The sequence below is a fragment of the Ovis aries genome, chromosome 12 (assembly GCF_016772045.2).
Source record: "Ovis aries strain OAR_USU_Benz2616 breed Rambouillet chromosome 12, ARS-UI_Ramb_v3.0, whole genome shotgun sequence".
Taxonomy (NCBI): Eukaryota; Metazoa; Chordata; class Mammalia; order Artiodactyla; family Bovidae; genus Ovis; species Ovis aries.
Genome location: NC_056065.1, coordinates 60253853 through 60276624, shown reverse-complemented (window position 1 = coordinate 60276624; position 22772 = coordinate 60253853). Strand labels below are relative to the sequence as shown.

At 38.6% G+C, this 22772-nt stretch overlaps 1 protein-coding gene across 2 annotated transcripts in view; it reads right to left on the bottom strand.

Annotated features, from left to right (window-relative positions):
* Positions 1–22772, bottom strand: part of TDRD5 (tudor domain containing 5) — an 87414-nt gene that overhangs the window by 6474 nt on the left and 58168 nt on the right. For both annotated transcript variants that reach the window (XM_060396647.1, XM_042229419.2), the window contains exons 10-17: positions 19292–19504; positions 18522–18588; positions 12571–12771; positions 11928–12086; positions 7653–7817; positions 4735–4917; positions 3836–3979; positions 98–278 (exon numbers count right to left, since the gene is read on the bottom strand). In XM_060396647.1, coding sequence (XP_060252630.1) covers positions 98–278; positions 3836–3979; positions 4735–4917; positions 7653–7817; positions 11928–12086; positions 12571–12771; positions 18522–18588; positions 19292–19504 — 1313 coding nt within the window. The remainder of the gene's footprint in view (positions 1–97; positions 279–3835; positions 3980–4734; positions 4918–7652; positions 7818–11927; positions 12087–12570; positions 12772–18521; positions 18589–19291; positions 19505–22772) is intronic.

Genomic DNA, 22772 nt, shown 5'->3' with positions numbered 1-22772 from the left:
GTGTTTATAATTTTTCAAGTTATGTTCTGAAAAATATAAATCAAGGTTTTCAGCAACACGGCCAACCACTGCATCTGCCCACTGTCTGTCAACCTACCTGACCCAGAACTGACCAACGCGAGAGGTGAGGACAGCTGAATTTGCTTTGGTGGAGTCTGAGTGTTGCTGGGCTCAAACTGGCCGCCTTCTGCTGACTGCTGTGACTGGATAAGAGAGATGTAGAACTCCTCCAGTTTGGGCAACACGGGAGAATCTGAGGCACTCGTGACATTTGATTGCTACAGAATGGGGGAAATGGGGCAAAAGCATGAAAAGTCACTGTTAATTTAACCGTAAGAACTGTCTATTTTGTTTCCTCCCTTATAATAAAAGAATATTTTCATATCATAAATAAAACTCCCTACTTTTCAGAGTCTAGATACTCTCTGGAAAACAAGTCCTTCTCTAAATGAGGGACCATGAGTTTAAGAAGTGTTTATTGAACATGTATTATGAGCAAACCTGGTACTCAGGACTGCTATGCATAGCCAGGGAAAAATGGCAGGAAAAGGAGAGAAATAACATTCACTGAGCACTCAGTGTCAGGCACAGTGTCAGGCTGCTGGCACATGTTTCTTCACTGAAACATCCAAACGTTGTTCTAGTTTAGGTGTCATTGGGTCTTCTGCATGGCATCTTATTCACTTAGCAGAATGCTTTTCGCAAGAGGCGGAGCAAGTTATCCAGTGTCAACCAATAAGGGACAAGACAGAGATCCAAACTCAGGCTCGCCTATGCACTCCCTGCTCCATCACACCACCTCAGTAGATACGATCCCTCTCCCTGAAGAGCTCATGGTTTTCAGCTAGGGAAACAGAACCTGGCCTGTAGGTGCCTGTGAAGGAGGCATTAACTGCGTCTGCAGCATCAGCAACACACTAGGAGAACACAACGGATTTAAAGGAAGGAACCTCAGGAGAACTGACAAAATGGAGTACTAAAAACCGAGGTTTGAGAGGAAAAGATGGAATTCCCAAACAAAGCCTCAATTTGGGCTAAAGTGAATGAAGTGCCAAGGTTTAATCAATAAATCCTGTATCTTCCTACAGAGCACTGCTGAAATAGTTACAGTCTAGGGTGACTCAGAGCATTTATCTTCTAACTGGCATTAGAAGATAAAGTGACGGTAACTGGCATTAACACAACTAGGTGCACCTCATTCAGTTCAGTTCAGTTGCTCAGTTGTGTCTGACTCTTTGCAACCCTATGAATCACAGCATGCCAGGCCTCCCTGCCCATCACCAACTCCCGGGCCTCATTAGCAGCTGCCATAATAAACCCACATAAGTGGCTTAGGGTCTGGGATCTGCCTAGAGTAAACTGAAACAAAAATTATATGAATAGAAAATGTAGCTTTGTATGTTCTTTAGACTGGTGTGTTAAGACATTCAATATCAGTTGGCTTTCCTTTTCTCTTCCATGACAAAAAACCTTGTTCATTTTTAAACATGGCTGGCAAGGATATGGCTTATATAATTACATTATACAAATGGCTGTGCTTCTTTTTGGGGGCAGCAAAAATGAAATCTCTAAAAGCCCACGTAGTTACCTTACCATATAATATGCTACTTCAGGAAAGCAAAGACCTAGATTCAAATTTTTGCTTAATTTATGCAACTTCACGTGTGTGCTTTAGTTACCCTTTAAGTTTATTCTCTCTTAAAATGAAGCTTCAATGATAATTAAGTTAACATTAATATGATAAGCTTTTATGGCTGGAAAGATCATTAGTCAAAATCAGTTTTTGCAGATGGATACACTAAGGCCCCAAAAGGCAACTTGCTCAAACTTGTGGTAAAGATTAAGCTCTAGATTATAGAATTTCAAGGCAATTGTTTTTTACACTAAGCCCTGCTGCCTATTTTTAGCAGTGTGTGAAAGTATGTGTTAGTTGCTCAGTCGTGTCCGACTCTTTGCAACCCCCTGGACTGAAGCCCACCAGGCTCCTCTATCCATGGAATTCTCCAGGGAAGAATACTGGAGTGGGTTACCATTCCCTTCAGTCAAAATCAGAAATAGTTTTCTAAAAGCTGTATCTTTTTCCTTTCCTGATAAATATGATTTTGAAGAAAGACAAATTGCTAAAACACATTTAAGATGCATTCTGACACTTTTTCACTCTGAAAAACAGAAAAGAACATTGGTGAATGCCTACTAAATTTGTATGCCACTATGAAAGCAAGTACCTGTGGTCAATTTAAGCATGTAAGTGAAAAGTTAAGAGCAGTTTAGAACATTGCTGTTCAAAGTGTGATTCATCACCAAGCAGCATCAGCATCACCTGTAAGCTTGCCAGACATGGAGAACTTTAGTCCCTAGCCCAGATCTGCTCAATCAGAATCTGCAGTCTCACAAGACTCTCAGGTGATCACTATGAACACTGGTAGTTCAAGATGCATTGCTCTGCCAGATTCTCGCTCTATAGTTATCAATGAAAAACTCCTTCACTGCTGTCTGAAAATACACCCTTATGGAACCAGAGGTTAGTGGCAACTTTCAAGAAATATGTTCATGATTTGTAAAACATTAACGCATGTAATCAAAAGCACAGCCCCAAATCACAATAACATAAAACTTCATGCCCACTAGGATGGCTATAATTTTAAAAATTAGATAATAACAAGTGTTGACAAAGATGTGGACCAAATGGAAACACTCTTAGATTGCTGATGGGAATATAAAATGGTGCAAATGCTTGGAACAGTCTGACAATTCCTCAAAATACTAAACAGAGTTACCGTGTGTGTGTGCTTAGTCGCTTCAGTCATGCCCTACTCTTCATGACCCTATGGACTGTAGCCTACCAGGCTCCTTTGTCCATGGGATTTCCCAGGCAAGAATATTGGAGGGGGTAGCCATTCCTCTCTCCAGGGGATCCTCCCAACCCAGGATCAAACCCACGTCTCCTGTGTCTCCTACACTGCACGTTTACTGCTGAGCCACCGGGGGCTGGGGGAGTGAGCCTAGATTTATTACCACAGAACCTAGTAATTCAACTCCCGGGTATATACCTAAGAAAACTGAAAACATACATCCACGTAGAAACACATACACGCATGTCACAGCAGCATTATTCATAATAGCAGAAAAGCAGAAATAACTCAAATGTTCATCAGCTGATGCATGGATAAACAAAACAAACAACTTTATCTTTAAACTAAATCTGTGCTTTTAGAAACCTACATTTACGGAACAGACTGTTTTATGTAATAAAGCATACTTTATCAATAGATCTCATGCAAAGTAATCACATCCTGCAGAAAATATATCACTCAGAAGGTTCATCGTCCACAACTCTGCTTTTTTAACAAGTCTAGACATGAAGTCCTTCATTTTCAGTGTACTGCACAAAAGTACAGAGACCATTAGCCAAATTTCATGATTCACACAAATTGTCCTCCTATTTTCAGGATGCTCATAAAATATTTGAGAAACACAAAACAAATGAATTTTATTCCAGGGTTAGTGCTTTCCACTAAAGCAACAGAAAAGAAATGATTGGGCAGATGATTGGGCAGATACAGAACTTGAAATGTATGGCTAAGTGAAAATATTTGTTTTTCTCTATCCCTAATGTTTAATCAATCTTCTAATGCTAGGCTCAGAATTTTCTTCTGGAGAGATGAATAACTATAATAAGATAACTGAAATTAATTTTTAAATAAACATACATTTTTACGTATATGTAGTCTACCAAATGCTGAGAGAGGGATCATTCACCAGAATCTCACCTTCTAAAACTGAAAGCACTTCCTCATAAAAAAACCTGTCACAGTAGCACTCATTAGACACTTACCTTTTGAATCCTGGTTGTGTCAACATGTTTTTCTTGAGCACCCAGTCCTTCTGGTATTTGAACTTCTACCTTCATTCCATTCACAAGGCCTGAAGGCTGCCATGAATCATCCCATATATCTTCGGGTGTAGGAAAACACCAATCCTACAGAGAAAAAAATGCTGCAATACTAAACGGAGATACAGTGCCACGTGATTCATATGGAGGATAACTTGGGCAAGGTAAAGGCAAGAAGGTAGTGTATACTAACTGAACAAGAAAAGATATTAACGTTCTAATATCAATGTGAGTTTTCCCTCTTGCTTTACTGGTCCATACCCAACACACTGAATTCCTTTGAATACACAGATCTCATAAAAATAAGTATGATTCTGTTTGTAGTATTATCTTCAATACATTTTTCATGGCTAGATGATTTTTCTAATCATTCAGTATTAAAATGGCACAAATAAGAAGCAGAATCTTAATGCTGACGTATCTTCTTTCTTGTAGCCAGTGGGAAATAAATTAAAATTTAAATATATAGGGTCCAATATTAGTAAATATACTCAGATCCAGATATTATAAGGTTAGAGCAACAAAAATTAAATTAGGGAAAACACTTTATTTCTAGTTTCTAAGACCTTAACTAGGTGCCAACTATAAAACAAAAATTGTAATGACTGATAGGGTAGACAGACACAATATGTCCATGGTTTACTCTCCCATTTCATCTTGTCTCCATCCCTAACACTGTCTTCTTTGCAGGGAGGGAGGGGCTAGGAAATGCATTCTTCTGAATTACTGTCTGAGAAATCCACATGAAATGCAGAATGTGCAGCTTTTCTGAGGCTTGAACAATTACATTAACAGTTCCTTTTGCAGTAATGATTTTCTTTATGTTTTCCCAAGGATCTAACCTTCTGTGGTATTTCTTTACATGATGAATATGGTTTCTTTCCACCAAGGCTTGAGGTAAACAAGTGGGAGGCAGCATCGCTTTCTTTTCCCATTTTAGCCTGCAAAGGTAACCAGTTCTCATCCCAAATATCATCACCTATGGTTACTGACTCCAGGCATGGCATTCCAGTGGGGATCTCATCCTAGGCGACAAAGAAATACTTTAGTTTATTGTTCCTATATGAATACATTTTGAAATTTAGCTTTACAATTTTTCCTGACTCTAGGTAAAGATGGCAGTTTGAATATACAATTCATTACGTTCTCCCCTTCAGACATAGCACCAAAATAAAATAGATTCAAGGTATAAACTTACAGTCAAAGAGAAATAAGAGGGGAAAACATCACCTATGTTCTGAATACAGGAAATCAGACAAGGGACAACTTGCTAAGTAATCCTGAGAAAGTGGAATCCTGAGCTTTTAGGAGGAAAATCTGAGAAGCAACCCAAGCTTATACCATAAATACTGCAAAAGTTCAGGAATTACTCCTATGAAGTTTTTTGGAATTGAGGGTATAAAGAGAATGAAAACAAGAGCCGCTCATTTAATGTCAGCTCATGAGGCTTAATACCAGAAGAACAAACAACCCCATCAAAAAGTGGGCATAAACAGACATTTCTCCAAAAAAGACAAGACATATGGCTAATAAACACATGAAAAAATGTTCAACGTTGCTCATTATTAGAGAAATGCAAATCAAAACTGCAGTGAGGCATCACACTGGTCAGAATGACCATCACCAAAAAGTCTACAAGGGTTCAGCATCAGTTTTACAAGAAATGTTAAAGGGGCTTCTTAAAGCAGAAAAGATCACAACTAGACATATAAAAATTACAAGAAAAATCTCAATGTGCAAAAGCAAACATATGGTAAAGGTAACAGATCAACTACTTATAAAGCTAGTAGGAAAGTTAAGAGGAAAATTGTCTGTTATCTACAATAAGCAGTTAAGAGATAGATAAAACAAAAAGATGTAAAATATGATATCAAAAAATATTTTAAAATTCAATAGAGAAAGCATAGTCTTTCCAACAAATAGCACTAAAACCACTGAAAATCCATAACCTTAACCTAAATCTCACCCCTTGTACTAAAATTAAATCAAGATGTTTTGAAACTGAAAACACAGTACATAAAAGAAAAAACAACTGATATACTTTCTCAAAATTAAAAACCTTTCCTATATGAAAGACGCCATTAAGAGAATGAAGCTACAAGTGGGAGAAAATATTTGAAAATCACAAATCTGACAAGGGGCTATCCAGAACATATCCAGAACATATAAAGAATAACAACTCATTCAAAAAATGGGCAAAAGACTGTAACAGGCATTTCACCAAGAAATACATGTGGATGGCAAATAAGCACATGATAAGATGGTCAATATCACAGTCATTAGGGAAATGCAGATTAAAACCACACTGTGATACTACTACGGCATACCTATGAAAATGGTTAAAAATAAAAATTCCTGACAATATCAAGTGCTGATAAGATATGGAGCAACTGGAACTCATATACTGCTGGTAGGAATGCAAAATGGTACAGCCAGTCCGGAAAAATTTGGCATACATTTATTTACCACATGAGCCAGCAATCTGACTCTTGATTATGTTTATTAAAAAGCCTACACATGAATATTTACAGAAGATCTATTCATACCAAAATACAGAAGATCAATTCATACATTAAATAACCATAATGTCTTCAATGGATGCATGGATATCCAAACTATGGTATATCCATACCATACTACTCATCATCAACATAAATGAACTACTGATACACGCAATGATTTAAATGAAGGTACTGTGCTGAATCAAACAAGTTTCTATTGGGAAGTTACATATCACATGATTCCACTTAATTGACAGTCCTGAAAAGGTAAAACTATGGTGACAGGAAACACAAATGCTTGCTAGGGGATTAGGGATTTGGGGAGATGTGATTATAAAGGAGTAGCATCAGGGAGTTTTTTCAGATGATGGAACCATTCTGCATCCTGATTACGGTGGTGGTTACATAGATCTATACACATATTAAAATTGATAGGACAGTACTCTGAGTACAAAGTCAACTGTTTACTGTATATTCACTTAGAAAGCAGTATTAACACCAGAGAAAACAAAAGTTATGCAGGAAAGGAAAACTTGCCATCACATATTACTTGACTGTATATAGCATTTACAGAGTCACAATAACAAAATACTCAATGAATGGTGATCCAATAGAAAGTTTGATATATTAGTAAGATGATGAGAGAATAGAAAGGATATTTTTGTCTGGGGCGGGGGACAAGAGATGAAACAGAACTAAACCTTCATCTCTCATGCTGGGAAGGCCATACATGCTTAAAACTGAAAAATAAGGAAATAACAATATAAGCATGCTAGTTAACGAAAGAAATAGAGACAAATTCCAAAAGAAGATGTTAAAAGAAATGAAAATGGTTGCTCTGTGAAACAGGAAATGAAGGGGAAGGGGTTATGGGGAACTCTAAACTGTGTGTACATAAACATTTGGTTTTAAGACAGCTGTGAGCACATGGACATTTGATTAAAAATATGCCCTCCAAAGAGAGCTGTCAAACATTTTTCTTGATGGGTCTTCCTAATACTATTTCTCAATACTACTTTCTAATCACTGCATAATTCTTAAAAATTGCCCAGAAGTCAGATAATGGCTTTTCTTTTTTGCGATCAAGGCTACATTGCTGAAACTTTGGTCTTGGTACAGGCGATCATCTGTAATTCATCTGTGGGAGATGCTCTGATGGCACCACAATGAATAGGGCATAAAGAGCTATTTTACTTCAGTCTCCTTCACTCATTAATTTATTAACTACATTTTTAAAAAGCTATATCCCCTTCTCCTACCTCATTTTCTTCTTTCAGATCCTTTAGCTCTGGGATGGACCACTTCGGATCTTCTTCACAGCTCTTATCTTGTATTTCCAAAGAATTTAATTTAGAATCCTTTAATAGCTCCTCTGAGGTGACTGATTTAAGGTGACTTAAAGTCTTTTCATCATTAATATCTTGCTAGTAGATAAGAAAGAGAAATTATTTTATTTTCTATAGTAATGCTGTTTCCAATATTTACACGCCTATAAATTCTGGGGGCAATTTTTCACTATGGTTCATACATATGCAACATCATTTTCTAACTTTAGGCACTGACCCTAGGTATTCCCATCCTGTTAAATTAGTTCAGGCCAAGGGCTTCCCAGGTGGCAGAGTGGTAAACAATCTGCCTACCAATGCAGGAGACATAAGAGACGTGGGTTCAATCCAGAGTCAGGAAGATCCCCTGGAGGAGGAAATGATAAACCACTCCAGTATTTTTGCCTGGAGAATCCCATGGACAGAGGAGCCTGTGGCTACAGTCCATTGGGTCGCAAAGAGTAAGACATGACTGAGGACGCACACAGAGGTTAACAATTATTGAGTACATATTATGTAATGTGTACAGGGTAGCTCTGTGGGTATAAAGATGAATGCAATAGGGGCCCAGCTCTAAAAGAACTCAAATATAGCATGAAGATACACAATCAGATCATCACAGCACAGCCTGCAGTGTAGAGCCAATACAGAGATGTCACACTGACCAAAATAATACCGGAGAAGGAAGATGTCTGAGAACATGTAATAAAGGAGATAAATCAAACTGTTAGGATGCCTAAAAGAAAAGCAAGGATTAGAGGGAATCAGGTGTATAGAGGGGCTTCCCTGCTGGCTCAGCAGTAAAGAATCCGCCTGCCAATGCAGGAGACATGGGTTTGATCCCTGGGTTGGGAAGACCCCCTGGAGGAGGGCATGGCAACCCACTCCAGTATTCCCGCCTGGAGAATCTGCATGGACAGAGGAGCCTGGTGGGCTATAGTCCACGGGGTCACAAAAGAATTAGACACGACTTAGTGACTAAACAACAACAAAGTGTATAGAGGTAGGTTTATGTGCGTATATAGTATGTGGGAGTCTTGATACGTTAAAATACAGGTTGGGGGTACAATAGAGAAGCTTTAGGCCTTATCTCTTTGCAGAAAAGATGGCCTTATTTCATTTTTAGGACTGAACTATGATTATTTAAAGACATCAACACAGTGATAAGATATTCTAAAAACTCAAGTAATCAAGTAATAAGGACTAACAAAAATTCAGATTTCAGAAAGTTTTACAAGTTAAACAAGCCCAATTAATTTTAACTAATTTTAAACTAAAATGAAATCTAAAATGTTGATATTGCTTGAAATATGCAGCAGTAAACATTCATACACATTTTTCAGAGTAGGTTAATCTCCCAGTAGTCAAATGGTCCTTTGAAAAAAAAATTTACTGAAATATAATTGATTTACAATGTTGTGTTAGTTTCAGGGGTACAGCAAAATAGCCTTTCCTTTTTATCTTTTCTAATAATGCAAGTCCACTAACAAAATAACATTATCCCTATAATTTAAAGTCATATATAAAAAACATACTTACAAAACAATATTTTCATATTTTATTCAAAGAATAAAGCTTTGTCATGTCTAGAAAAAATAAATTTGGGGACTCTCAGACTAAGCCCAACCTATACTTTTAGCTCAGTACTTATCGCCATGAGGAATATGAGACTTTGAAGACATGTCTATTTATTTGCTCATTTGCTGAAAAGTCATTTAACTTATTCACTAATGTGCATCACTTTACATATATCTAAAATGGGGATCTTAAAGAAATAACCTGGTAAAGTGGTTGTGAAGATTAATTAACTAGTACATGCAAGTACTTAGAACAGCGCCTGCCACACAGCACAAGTACAAGTAAGTGTCACTGTTATCTTTTTATCATGATGGTGTGATCACTCACCTAGAGTCAGACATCCTAGAGTCTGAAGTCAGGTGGGCCTTAGGAATCATCACCACCAACAAAGCTAGTGGAGGTGATGGAATTCCAGTTGAGCTATTTCAAATCCTAAAAGATGATGCTGTAAAAGTGCTGCACTCAATATGCCAGCAAATTTGGAAAACTCAGCAGTGGCCACAGGACTGGAAAAGGTCAGTTTTCATCCCAATCCCAAAGAAAGGCAATGCCAAAGAATGCTCAAACTACCACACAATTGCACTCATCTCACACGCTAGCAAAGTAATGCTCAAAATTCTCCAAGCTAGGCTTCAACAGTATGTGAACCGTGAACTTCCAGATGTTCAAGGTGGTTTTAGTAAAGGCAGAAGAACCAGAGATCAAATTGATAACATCCACTGGATCATTGAAAAAGCAAGGGAGTGCCAGAAAAACATCTACTTCTGCTTTACTGACTATGCCAAAGCCTCTGACTGTGTGGATCACAACAAACTGTGGAAAATTCTGAAAAGAGATGGGAATACCAGACCACCTGACCTGCCTCCTGAGATATCTGTATGCAGGTCAAGAAGCAACAGTTAGAACTGGACATGGAACAACAGACTGGTTTGTTGTCGTCCAGGCTGTATACTGTCACCCTGCTTATTTAACTTATATGCAGAGTACATCATGAGAAATGCTGGACTGGATGAAGCACAAGCTGGAATCAAGATTGCCAGGAGAACTATCAATAACCTCAGATATGCAGATGACACTACATTTATGGCAGAAAGCGAAGAAGAACTAAAGAGCCTCTTGACGAAAGTGAAAGAGGAGAGTGAAAAGGTTGGCTTAAAACCCAACATTCAGAAAACTAAGATCATGGCATCTGGTCCCATCAGTTCATGGCAAATAAATGGGGAAACAGTGGAAACAGTGAGAGACTTTATTTTGGGGGGCTCCAAAATCACTGCAGATGGGGACTGCAGTCATGAAATTAAAAGACACTTGCTCCTTGGAAGAAAAGCTATGACCAATCTAGACAGCCTATTAAAAAGCAGAGACTTTGCCAACAAAGGTCCGTCTAGTCAAAGGTATGGTTTTTCTAGTAGTCATGTATGGATGTGAGAGTTGGATCATAAAGAAAGATGAGTGCCCAAGAATTGATGCTTTTGAACTGTGGTGTTGGAGAAGACTCTTGAGAATCCCTTGGACTGCAAGATCCAACCAGTCCATCCTAAAGAAAATCAGTCCTGAATATTCATTGAAAGGACTGATGCTGAAGCTGAAACTCCAATACTTTGGCCACCTGATGCGAAGAACTGAAAAGACCCTGATGCTGGGAAAGATCGAAGGCAGGAGGAGAAGGGGATGACAGAGGATGAGATGGTTGGATGGCATCACTGACTCAATGGACATGAGTTTCCACAAACTCCGGGAGTTGGTGATGGATAGGGAAGCCTGGCATGCTGCAGTTCATGGGGTTGCAAAGAGCTGGACACAACTGAGCAACTGAACTGTGGTATAGAATAATACATAACAATATGATTATTATTACTGTGGGTAGGAGTTGCCACAGGTTTACAGAAAAAGTTAGAAATGAGAACACTTAAGAAACATCTGAAGTTTGTAGAGGGAAGAAAAAATAGCATTTGGATCCATGCAGGTAAGGTCACAACTGCACCAAGGTGGCAGCAGAATTCAGTATACAAGAGAAATTATGCAGGAAAAAGTATGGCTGAAATGAAGGTTTAAACCAGCAAATGATAAGAGACAAGGTAACTATTGAGAGTACTGTGTAGTTTCCAAACCTCCCCAGGTTTGCAAATGCCTCAGTTTCCTCATTGCTAAAATAAGGTTAATTATAGTCACTACAACTTCCCTGGTAGCTCAGCTGGTAAAGAATCCACCTGCAATGCAGGAGACCCTGGTTCAATTCCTGGGTCGGGAAGATCCTCTGGAGAAGAGATAGGCTACCTACTCCAGTATTCTTGGGCTTCCCTGGTGGCTCAGATGGTAAAGAATCCACCTGCAATGCGGGAGACCTGGGTTTGATCCGTGGGTTGGGAAGATCCCCTGGAGGAGGGCATGGCAACCCACTCCAGTATTCCCGCCTGGAGAATCTGCATGGACAGAGGAGCCTGGTGGGATACAGTCCATGGGGTCACAGAGAGTCGGACACGACTGAGCAACTAAGCACTACATCACAAGTATTTTATGAGTATTAAATATATTAAAAGTGCCTTTTATAGTGTCTGGCATACAGTAAGTACTCATTAAATATTAACAATAATAAAAAGAATATGACAGTATTTGCAAAAAACCTCTTACCAGGGTATATAAGTCACTTTCTTTTGACTGTGGACTGATCTCTCGGTCTTCATTAAAATAGTGCTGCTGGGAATGATAGCCCAGCTCTTTTAGGACAATGTCCTCAGGCCTCACACTGGATTTAGTGTATAAAGCTAATGGGTTGAGGTCTCTGAAACCCTAGGATAAGAAAAAGGAGGAGGAAGAGTTTAGTTTCTCAGAAAAAAAATGGAAAGAGCACTCCATAATCCTCAAATGTTGTGGAAATGTATTATCTTCTAAAATTTAATAGAATTTTCTCCATACTGATAGTGCTTGATGGCCACAAAAATGATCAACACCAATATTAATGGTGATGTAGATACTGTTATCAATAATTAGAAAATAAGAGAGTGTTGCTCTTCTCTAAGAAAACTTCAGAGAATTAAATACCAGGGGGTAAGACAGAATTCTCCATTATTTAAAATAAAAGCACTCACATTCTAAAGGACAATAAGCCAAATGTAGTTTTCTGTGGTCATGAGAAAATTAAGAAAGTGCTGTAAGCCAGGCATCTCACAGTCTCTTAAAGAATCAATCAGATAACCTTCTGTATTAAATTCTCATACCTTGAAGGGTTGAGATTAAACAAAATACATTACAAAATACATTCAGACTGCTCCACCTTAGAAGGGACATTTTCTCGGCATACAATAGCATGACCCTCTGTCCTCAAAACGTGGTGGAAATAGACATCTTCGTTTGAGGATGTGTCACATAGGAAAATGTTCAGGATCCCATCTACATATTCATCCACTACCCCTACTAATGGCTTCAAACCACACAGCTTCTGGAACTGCAAAACAGCTCTGGATGTCCAATGTTCCTGAAATACAATCAAGATGTGAGATTCAGATGACAGATTCAAACACCAATTATAAAAACCAAACCACAAATACAAGTGAGTTCCTAATGAACTAAAGATTTTAGTAGAAAAGTCAAACCATGAAAATATCAGAATAACACATTTGAGGATATTTATGATTTGGGGATGAGGAAAGGTAGAATAAAGGAAAAATGGTGAAAATGGGATTATGGGGAAAACTTATCTTAATGTGATGAAAAACTTCCATGTTTGGAAATGATTGAGTTAGATTATTGGACCAACCCTCCCACAGAAACTAAAAATTTTAGATAAAATATTTTAAAAACATGTCCAAAAAGCATCAGAGAACAAAAGAGTAACACAGGTCAGGTCAAAATTAAAGGGAAAGTGGGAACTATTTTTGTCTTAAGGTTATCTGCTAATCCAGGCTAATCTGAACTTTGGTTTCAAGGATCTTACAGGTCAGAGGACAGAAATTCAAGCCAGTATCTGCCCATGATAGAGAGTGGAGAGGAGTTTATTGAGTCCCTAGGGATACATGCTCAGAATAAGGCAAAAAGAAATAAATTAGCCTTCACATGGATTTGCAACTCAATTTTCACATCAACTGGGTGGTACACAAATCCTCACGTTGTTCATTTGAATTAACATGGTTCTAGACTGCTAGGTACCTGGCAGAAGAGAATGTAAATCTTTGTAGAGGCAGGCAAACTCAATCTATATTCTAACCAATTTTACAAAAAATTTTTTAAAAGTCAATAAACAGGACATAGGCAAAGATAAAAAGTATATAAAGAGACAACGAATCACAAATACAATCTAACTAATACAAAATCTCAGAAACTTTAGATATCTGAATTTCCAGATGAATTACAAAACAAATAAACTTACTACATGTAAAAACAAACAAAAAATGAAATTAACTTGAAAGCTTCTGTAGAGATCTGCAATCTATTAAAAATCAATCTAGCAGAATTAAAGAATCAAGAGAATTTTTAGAAAGTAAAAATATAATAATAATAATATTTGAATTAGAAATTAGAAAGTAAAAATAGAGTAATAATAACCAAAAGTAAAACCCTACTGAAAGTGAAAGTGAAGTCGCTCAGTCGTGTCTGACTCTTTGTGACCTCATGGACTGTAGGCTACCAGGCTCCTCCGTCTATGGGATTTTCCAGGCAAGAATAATGGGGTGGGTAGCCATTTCCTTCTCCAGGAGATCTTCCCAACCCAGGGATTGAACCCGGGTCTCCCACATTGTAGGCAGATGCTTTACCGTCTGAGCCACCAGGGAAGTCCCCAAACCCTAATAGGTGTATTCTATAACAGATTAGGTAGAAATAAAAAATAAACACCTATGGCTGATTCATTTTGATGTCTGACAGAAAACAACAAAATTCTGTAAAGCAATTATCCTTCAATTAAAAAATAAACTTCTAAAAAATTAGTAAACTGGAAGATAATTTAGAAAAATTACCCAGAATGCAACACAGAAGACAGAAATGTATATAGACTACAGAACAGAGGTTAAAAGATATGGCAGGCAAACTGAGAAGGTTTACCATGTTTTAAATTATGGTTCTACAAAAAGAGAGAAACGGGGGAGGGCTATGAATATGAATATAGGGAAAAGACAGTAACTGAGGAGATAATGGCTAAGAACTGAACTGAATGAAAAGTAAAAATGCACAGATAAAAATTCCAATGAACCACAAAGTAGGACACATAAGAATAAATCGACACATAAACATATTAAAACCGAAGAACACAGTTTTCAGACTTTAGAAACATGGTAGAATAGTAAAGACTACCTTTGCCTCTCTCCTTCAATCTATATCCAGTGAAACATCCACAACTCACAAAACGTGCTTCTGCCCAGCACCACAGGGCACTGCAGAATTCCACACATCTGCACACCCAAAGGGAGATGGACTGAAATGCACAGAGGGGCGGGGGAACTGCAGACTCCATGCTGGCATCCTGGCCCTCTGGGTGAGGTCGTGAACACACAGCTGCGGAGAACCTGGGGGCCACAAAGAAGGCGGTGCGCACAACTGCGGCCACCTGACCGCCCCTGGCACCCACGGCCGCAGGCAGGAGCGGCAGCGGGGCCTGGGAGCCTGTCCCTCCAGCATCTGAGGAGCCCACGACCCCACCTGCACCCCCTTCATCACCTCTCCCCTCAGCAGGTCCTGTGTCTCAAGGGGAGCCCTGACACAAGCAAAGAGCCCACAGGCCAGATGACAACAGCGGCTATGGCAGAAGCAAGGCAGCGAAGACCCTGGTGGCACAAAAAGCAGGGACAAACAAGGCATGGAGCCACCCCTCTTACAGGGAAGGTGGAGGCTGGAAAGGGCCAACTCTCAAATACAACCAGAGGCCGCTCAGGTAAAAGAAACCAAAACCTTAAATGATTGCGCCACCTACTGGAGGAAATCGAACTCCTACTCTGTCATTCAACACCAGCTCGGGAACACCTGGTCAAACACCACCAAGACTCACAGCGACACTGTACCACAAAAAGACAGCAACAGTTCTCCAGAAACCAAAGGCATGGAATGCTTCAATTTAACTGTTAAAGAATTCAAAATAGCTGTTGCGAAGAAATTCAATGAGCAGTGAGAAAGGCAGTTTAATGAGCTCATGAATAAAGTTAATGAACAGAAGGAATATTTCACCTAAGAGATTGAAACTCTAAAATAAAAAAGAAAGAAAGAACCAAACAGGACTTTCTTGGTGGTCCACTGGTTAACAATCCACCTGCCAATGCAGAGGACATGGATTTGATCCCTGGTCCGGGAAAATCCCACACGCTCCAAGGGCAACTAAGTCTGTGGGCCACAACTGCTGAGCCCTCATGCTGCGACTACTGAAGCCTGTGCACCCTAGAGCCCAGGCTCCGCAACAGGAGAAGCCACATACTGCAACTAGAGCACAGACCATTATCTCCCACCATATACACAAATCAACTCAAAAGGGACTAAAGACGTAAATGTAAGTGAAAGTCACTCAGTAGTGTCCAACTCTTTGTGACCCTACGGACTATACAGTTCTGGAATTCTCCAGGCCAGAATACTGGAGTGGGTAGCCTTTTCCTTCTCTAGGGGATCTTTCCAACCCAGGGATTGCACCCAGGTCTCCTGCATTGCAGGCAGATTCTTTATCAACTGAGCTATCAGGGAAGCCCGGGACTAAACGTAAGACCTGAGACTAAATAAAGCTCCTGGAAGAAAACACAGGCAGTATGCTCTTTGGCATCAGTCTTAGCAATATCTCCTTAGATATGTCTCCACAGGCAAGGAAAACAAAAGCAAAAATAAATAAAAGGGACTACACCAAGCTAAAAAGCTTTTGCACAGCAAAGGAAATTAGCAATATAACAAGTGAAAGTGAAAGTGAAGTCGCTCCCTCGTGTCCAACTCTTTGCGACCCATGGACTGTAGCCCACCAAGCTCCTCCGTCCATGGGATTCTCCAGGCAAGAATACTGGAGTGGGGTGCCATTTCCTTCTCCATATATAACAAGACTGTCTACCAAATAGGAGAGGATTTTTGCTAATGATATATCTGATACGAGGTTTATCCAAAGCATATAAAGAACTCATACAACTCAACAACAACAAAAACAGTCTGTTTCGAAAATGGGTAAAGAAACTGAAGAGACATTTTCCAAAGACAATATACAAATGGCCAACAGGTACATGAAAAGATACTCAACAGCACTAATTATTATGGAAATAAAAATCAAACCCACAGTTTGACAGCACCTTACACCTGTAAGAATGGCTATTATCAAAAAGGTAAGAAATAGAAGTGTTGGCAATGATGTGGAGAAAAGGGAACTCTCATATACAGTACTGGTGAGAAAGTAAATTGGTGGACAGACAGAGACAGTATGGAGATTCCTCAAAAAATTAAGACTAGAACTACCATATGATCCAGCTATCGCACTTCTGGGTATTTATCCAAAGAATATGAAAACACTAATTGGAAAATATATCTGCACCCTCACGTTCTTTGGCATTATTTAAATAGCCAAGATATGAATCAAGTGAAGTGCCCATCAACAGCAGAATAGATAAAGAAAATGTGGCATATAAATATAATGGAATAGTGCTCAGCTATTAAAAAAAAAAAGATGTGACCTTACCATTTGCAACAACATGGATTAAACTTGAGCATTTTATGCTGAATAAAATAAGTCAGATGGATAAAGACATATATCACATGATTTCACTTTGTAGAGTATTTAAAAACTAATAAACAAGCAAAAAATAATGAACAAACCAAACACACAAATATGTACATACGGAGAACAGAGTAATGGTTATCAGAGGAGAGGGAAGAGGGGGTGGGCAAATGGGTAAAGGGGGTTGGGTCATCTGATGGAAAATAAACTTTTGGTAGTGAGTACGTAGTAGGATATATGTATATAGAAGTGGAAATACAATGTTGTACACATAATGTTATAAATCAATATTATAAACATAATGTTATACATCAATGTTACCTCAATAATATAGTTTTGTTTCCTAAAGAGTAAATTTGTAAACTTCAATTTCATTAGCAGATAGTTCTAATACTATATTGAAGGCAAAAGGAGAAGAGGGTGGCAGAGGATGAAATGGTTAAATCGCATCACCGACTCAGTGGACGTGAATCTGAGCACACGCTGGGAGACAAGTGAAAGACAGGGAAGCCTGGTGTGCTGCAGTCCTCGGGGTCGCAAAGAGTGAGGCACAACTTAGCAACTGAACAACAACAACAAATGGAAGCTACTGATAAGTTATTTAAACAGACCAATATGGGATAATAAATGTGTACAGTATGGATAATTAAGAGTTCTGAGGGGAAAAAAAAAAAAACAAAATTAGGTGCATAATTATAACTACACAAATATATGTATCTATATGGATGAAAATGGCTCCTGTTCCACCCCATACCAAACATCTCCTACAACAATGTCACTAGAGAACTCTTTTAAAAATGTATTTCTGATTGTGGCAGTTCTCTTTAGTTGCTCCCTAGAAACTAAAGGACAACACCCAGCATGTACACACTGCTATATTTAAAACAGATACCCAACCTAACCTAAGATAATTGAACTCTGTTCAATGTTATGTGGTAGCCTGGATGGGACAGGAGTTTGGGAGAGAATGAATACATGTATATGTATGGCTGAATCCCTTTGCTGTCCATCTGAACTATCACAACATTGTTTGTTAACTAGCTATACGCCAATACAAGAAAAAAAAAGTTTTTAAAACAATAAAGGACAATGTCCAGACTCCCACACATGGCTACAGGTCTCCACCTTAGTCTCCTGTTTCTCTGACATCATTTGCCATGCACCAACTGCAGCTCATCCTCTATTACATAGCCAAACAGAACCACTTAAAATTCCTCAAATTTGAGATACTTCATGCTACTCTTCCTTCGCCTGGAATGTCTTTCTTGTTTGTTCAGTTATGGTGCTAATCTTCCTTCAAAGTTTCATGCAAATGTCACCTCTTTTAAGACACCGTCTCTGATTACCTTGAACAGAAACAAGGGCTGTCCTTCTGTATTTCTGTCATACACTATAAAACTCCCTAGGAAATCTGACAAGTACAATTATTTTTGTCTACATGCCTTTCTCCCATTCTTTCTACAATGACTTTCTTTTTCATGTTTTATTTTTTTATCCTGAGAACTTAGAATTGTTCTTGGCATCAAATGTTTGCTTATTAAATGGAGAGCAAACAAACATACCTCTACTGGTCTCACCCATGCCAAAGAACAAGGGATAGCCTGAGCAGGAAGCTTTGTGTAGCAGCACCTGCAACAGACAAATATATGAATATTTAATATTTTAAAACTGCATTTTATGGAATCTCTTATCCCTTTCTTTAAAAAAAAATTATGTATTTTTGGCTGTGCTAGATCTTCTTGCTGCATGTGGGCTTTCCCTAGTTGCAGCAAGCGGTGGCTGCTCTTCACTGCAGTGCGCGGGCTTCCACTGAGGTGGCTTCTCCTGTTGTAAAGCACGAACTCCAGGCATGTGGGCTTCAGTAGCTGTGGTGCAAGTCTTATCCACTTCTTGATTTCAGTTTTTTACACCATCTCAGAGTATTTAATGCATGCATTTTTACATGAAATGTCTTACCGCTTCACACTACTGTCTAAGAAAGAAATTCGTAAAACATAACAAGTCTTTGAAACCATGAAATTAAAATATAGGTGGAAACAGTCCAAACTTCATGATATATAAATGCAACTCTTAGCATGACCCAAAGCATCATTTTCTTAATAAGAGGATGAAATTTAGTCTCATGGTCCATTCAGATTCACAGTCATGTGACAGAAAACACAAGAGATTGTAATCCAGCTGTGAAACTAAATGACCATTTGCCAAATCTGCACTCAGAAGAAAGGGGTAGAAAGGATGGAGGCAGGAGAAAAGGAAGAGAGGTCCTCACTCCCCCACAACTCCAGCATTATGGTTCAAACCTAAATTGTTCTTAATGAATTTATTAACTCACTTGAGGAACCTCAGGGAAGACTTCTGAACAGTTCCAATGTTTCCAAAATCTGGATAGAACACTTCAACTTCCTGTTTCCCAAGAATTCGATGGATAATGACCCGATACCACCACTTATCCTCAGAAATCCTTACACAACAGAGATGTCCTGGCTGGATAAAACACTCTGGCATGGCATATCGATCAGAAACCAACTGATTAGAATAACAGCGCCTGCAGAATTCCATAAAAGAAATCCATAGAAAAAGAAAAAAATTAAAGTTCAGTTTTACTGATGTTATCAAGAGCAGGAAAGTCTTGGCAAAAGGCAAAGAAAAATTCTCACTTTTTCTGATTTGGTAATGCTTATTACCGATACCAATTAATTTTCTTTTTCATGTCCAAATTCTTTCTCTTTACCAATAAACTTCTTCAAATAGAAATTTACTAAGTGATCATTATTAACATTATACCAAGTATTCTTGGCATACATATATATAGTGATACAGTATATAATATAGTGATATATATAATATAGTGATATAGTCTACTTAGTAAAAACACAGTATGCTTTTGGAGAGATACAAAATAAATTACTCTTATATGTGACACCAATGTAAAAATCAGATTGCTGTTCATGAATAAATCTAGTGAATGAAAATGTAAACATTTTACATAGTGTTTACTAACAAAAGACATCATTATTCAATAGAAAAAAGATAATTTAGAGCAGTAATTCTCCAAGTGCAGTTTACAAATTCCTGGGACCCTGACATACTTTCAAAGAGTTCATAAGATCAAAGCTATTTTAATATATTGTATTATTACGAAAATAATTATTTGCCCTTTTCACTGGGTTAACATTTGCATTGATGGTATGAAAGCAATGGTGCCTTTGCTTTTACAAAGTTTTACAAAAGGGTAAAACTCCAGGTGCCTTTGCTGAATCAAACCAATGACATTCAACTGTACTGCTGCTGCTGCTGCTGCTAAGTCGCTCCAGTCGTGTCCGACTCTGTGCGACCCCAGAGACAGCAGCCCACCAGGCTATCTCATCCCTGGGATTCTCCAGGCAAGAACACTGGAGTGGGTTGCCATTTCCTTCTCCAATGCATCAAAGTGAAAAGTGAAAGTGAAGTCACTTAGTCATGTCCGACTCTTCGCGACCCCATGGACTGCAGCCTACCAGGCTCCTCCGTCCATGGGATTTTCCAGGCAAGAGTACTGGAGTGGGTTGCCATTGCCTTCTCTGATTCAACTGTACTAGTAGTCATTTATTTTTCACTGCTATGCATTCCAATTAAATTTTTTTAAAGAAAAAAAAAGGCTAATTTCACTTAAGAATGTCCATGATAAAGCAATAAAAATTATTAAGTGTATTAAATCTCAAACACAGAGTGACTTTCTTTTCAATATTCTCTGTAACAAAAATGGAAGTACAATGCTTCCTAAGTTGCCTTAAGGAAAAGCACTTAACGGATTTCAGTTGTGAACTGAACTAGCTGCTCTGCGTGTGTGTATGTGCGTGTGGAGTATTGTTTTTAGTTGGAAGATGAATAAGACACTATTAAACACCATTTTTGCTTGAAAGGTCCACTCAGAAACTACGTTTATTCAGATTTGGGTATTTGACTCACACTTTCTCAAGAATGAAGTGGGCTTGTCACTTCCAGGAAAACACTTACAGTATTTATTGTCAATGATAAAATTCAAACCTTTCCAATTAAAATTTTTGAAATGTTACATCTAGCACTGTGAGCTTGACAGCTTCCTAATACATAATACTCTTCTGATGATATCAGAGATACTGATGAGTGTGATTTTTTAAAAATATATTGTGTGATGAAACATCCACATTTGGAAGATGTATATAACTCACTGCACCAGTATTTTCCAAAAGACCAATGCATGATGTTTTAAAATCACAAATGGTGGTAAAATTGAGGGCCAGTTCCATTGAGTCCACACTTAGAAGGTCTCTATGCTTACTTATACAGTGGAAAGTGACAAACACACTCAAGGGATTAGATCTGATAGTTAAAGAGTGCCTAAGGAACTATGGACAGAGGTTTGTGACACTATACAGGAGGCAGTGATCAAGACCATCCCCAAGAAAAAGAAAGGCTAAATTGCTGTCTGAGGAGGCCTTACAAATAGCTAAGAAAAGAAGACACGCTAAAGGCAAAGGAGAAAAGGAAAGATATACCCATTTGAATGCAGAGTTTCAAAGAATAGCAAGGAGAGATAAGAAAGCCTTCCTCAGGGATCCATGCAAAGAAATAGGGGAAAACAATAGAATGGGAAAGACCAGAGATCTCTTCCAGAAAATTAGAGATACCAAGGGAACATTCCATGCAAAGATGGGCACAATAAAAGACAGAAACGGTATGGACCTAACAGAAGCAGAAGATATTAAGAGGTGGCAAGAATAAACAGAAGTACTATACAAAAAGGATCTTCATGATCCAGAAATCCTGGAGTCCGAAGTCAGGTAGGCCTTAGGAAGCATCACTACCAACAAAACTAGTGGAGGTAATGGAATTCCAGTTGAGCTATTTCAAGTCCCAAAAGATGATGCTGTGCAAGTGCTGCATTCAGTATGCCAGCAAATTTGGAAAACTCAGCAGTGGCCACAGGACTGGAAAAGGTCAGTTTTCATCCCGATCCCAAAGAAAGGCAATGCCAAAGCATGTTCAAACTACTGCACAATTGCACTCATCTCACATCCTAGCAAAGCAATGCTCAAAATTTTCCAAGCTAGGTTTCAACAATACATGAACCAAGAACTTCCAGATGTTCAAGTTAGATTCAGAAAAGGCAGAGGAACCAGAGATCAAATTGCCAACATCCACTGGATCACAGAAAAAGCAAGAGAGTTCCAGAAAAACATCTACTTCTGCTTTATTGACTACTCCAAAGCCTTTGACTGTGTGGATCACAACAAACTGTGGGAAATTCTTCAAGAGATGGAATACCAGGCCACCTTAACTGCCTCTGGAGAAATCTGTATTCAGGTCAAGAAGCAACAGTTAGAACTGGACGTGGAACAACAGACTGGTTCCAAAGTGGGAAAGGAGTACATCAAGGCTGTATATTGTCACCCAGATTGTTTAACTTACATGCAGAGTACATCATGTGAAATGCCAGGCTAGATGAAGCACAAGCTGGAATCAGGATTGCCAGAAGAAACATCAATAACCTCAGATATGAAGATCACATCACCTTTATGGCAGAAAGCGAAGAGGAACTAAAGAGCCTCTTGATGAAAGTGAAAGAGGAGAGTGAAAAAGTTAGCTTAAAGCTCAACATTCAGAAAACTATGATCATGGCATCTGCTTCCATCACTTCATGGGAAATAGATGGGGAAACAGTGGAAACAGTGTCAGACTTTATTTTCTTGGGCTTCAAAACCACTGCAGACGGTGACTGCAGCCATGAAATTAAAAGACACTTGCTCCATGCAAGAAAAGCTATCACCAATCTAGGCAGAATATTACACAGG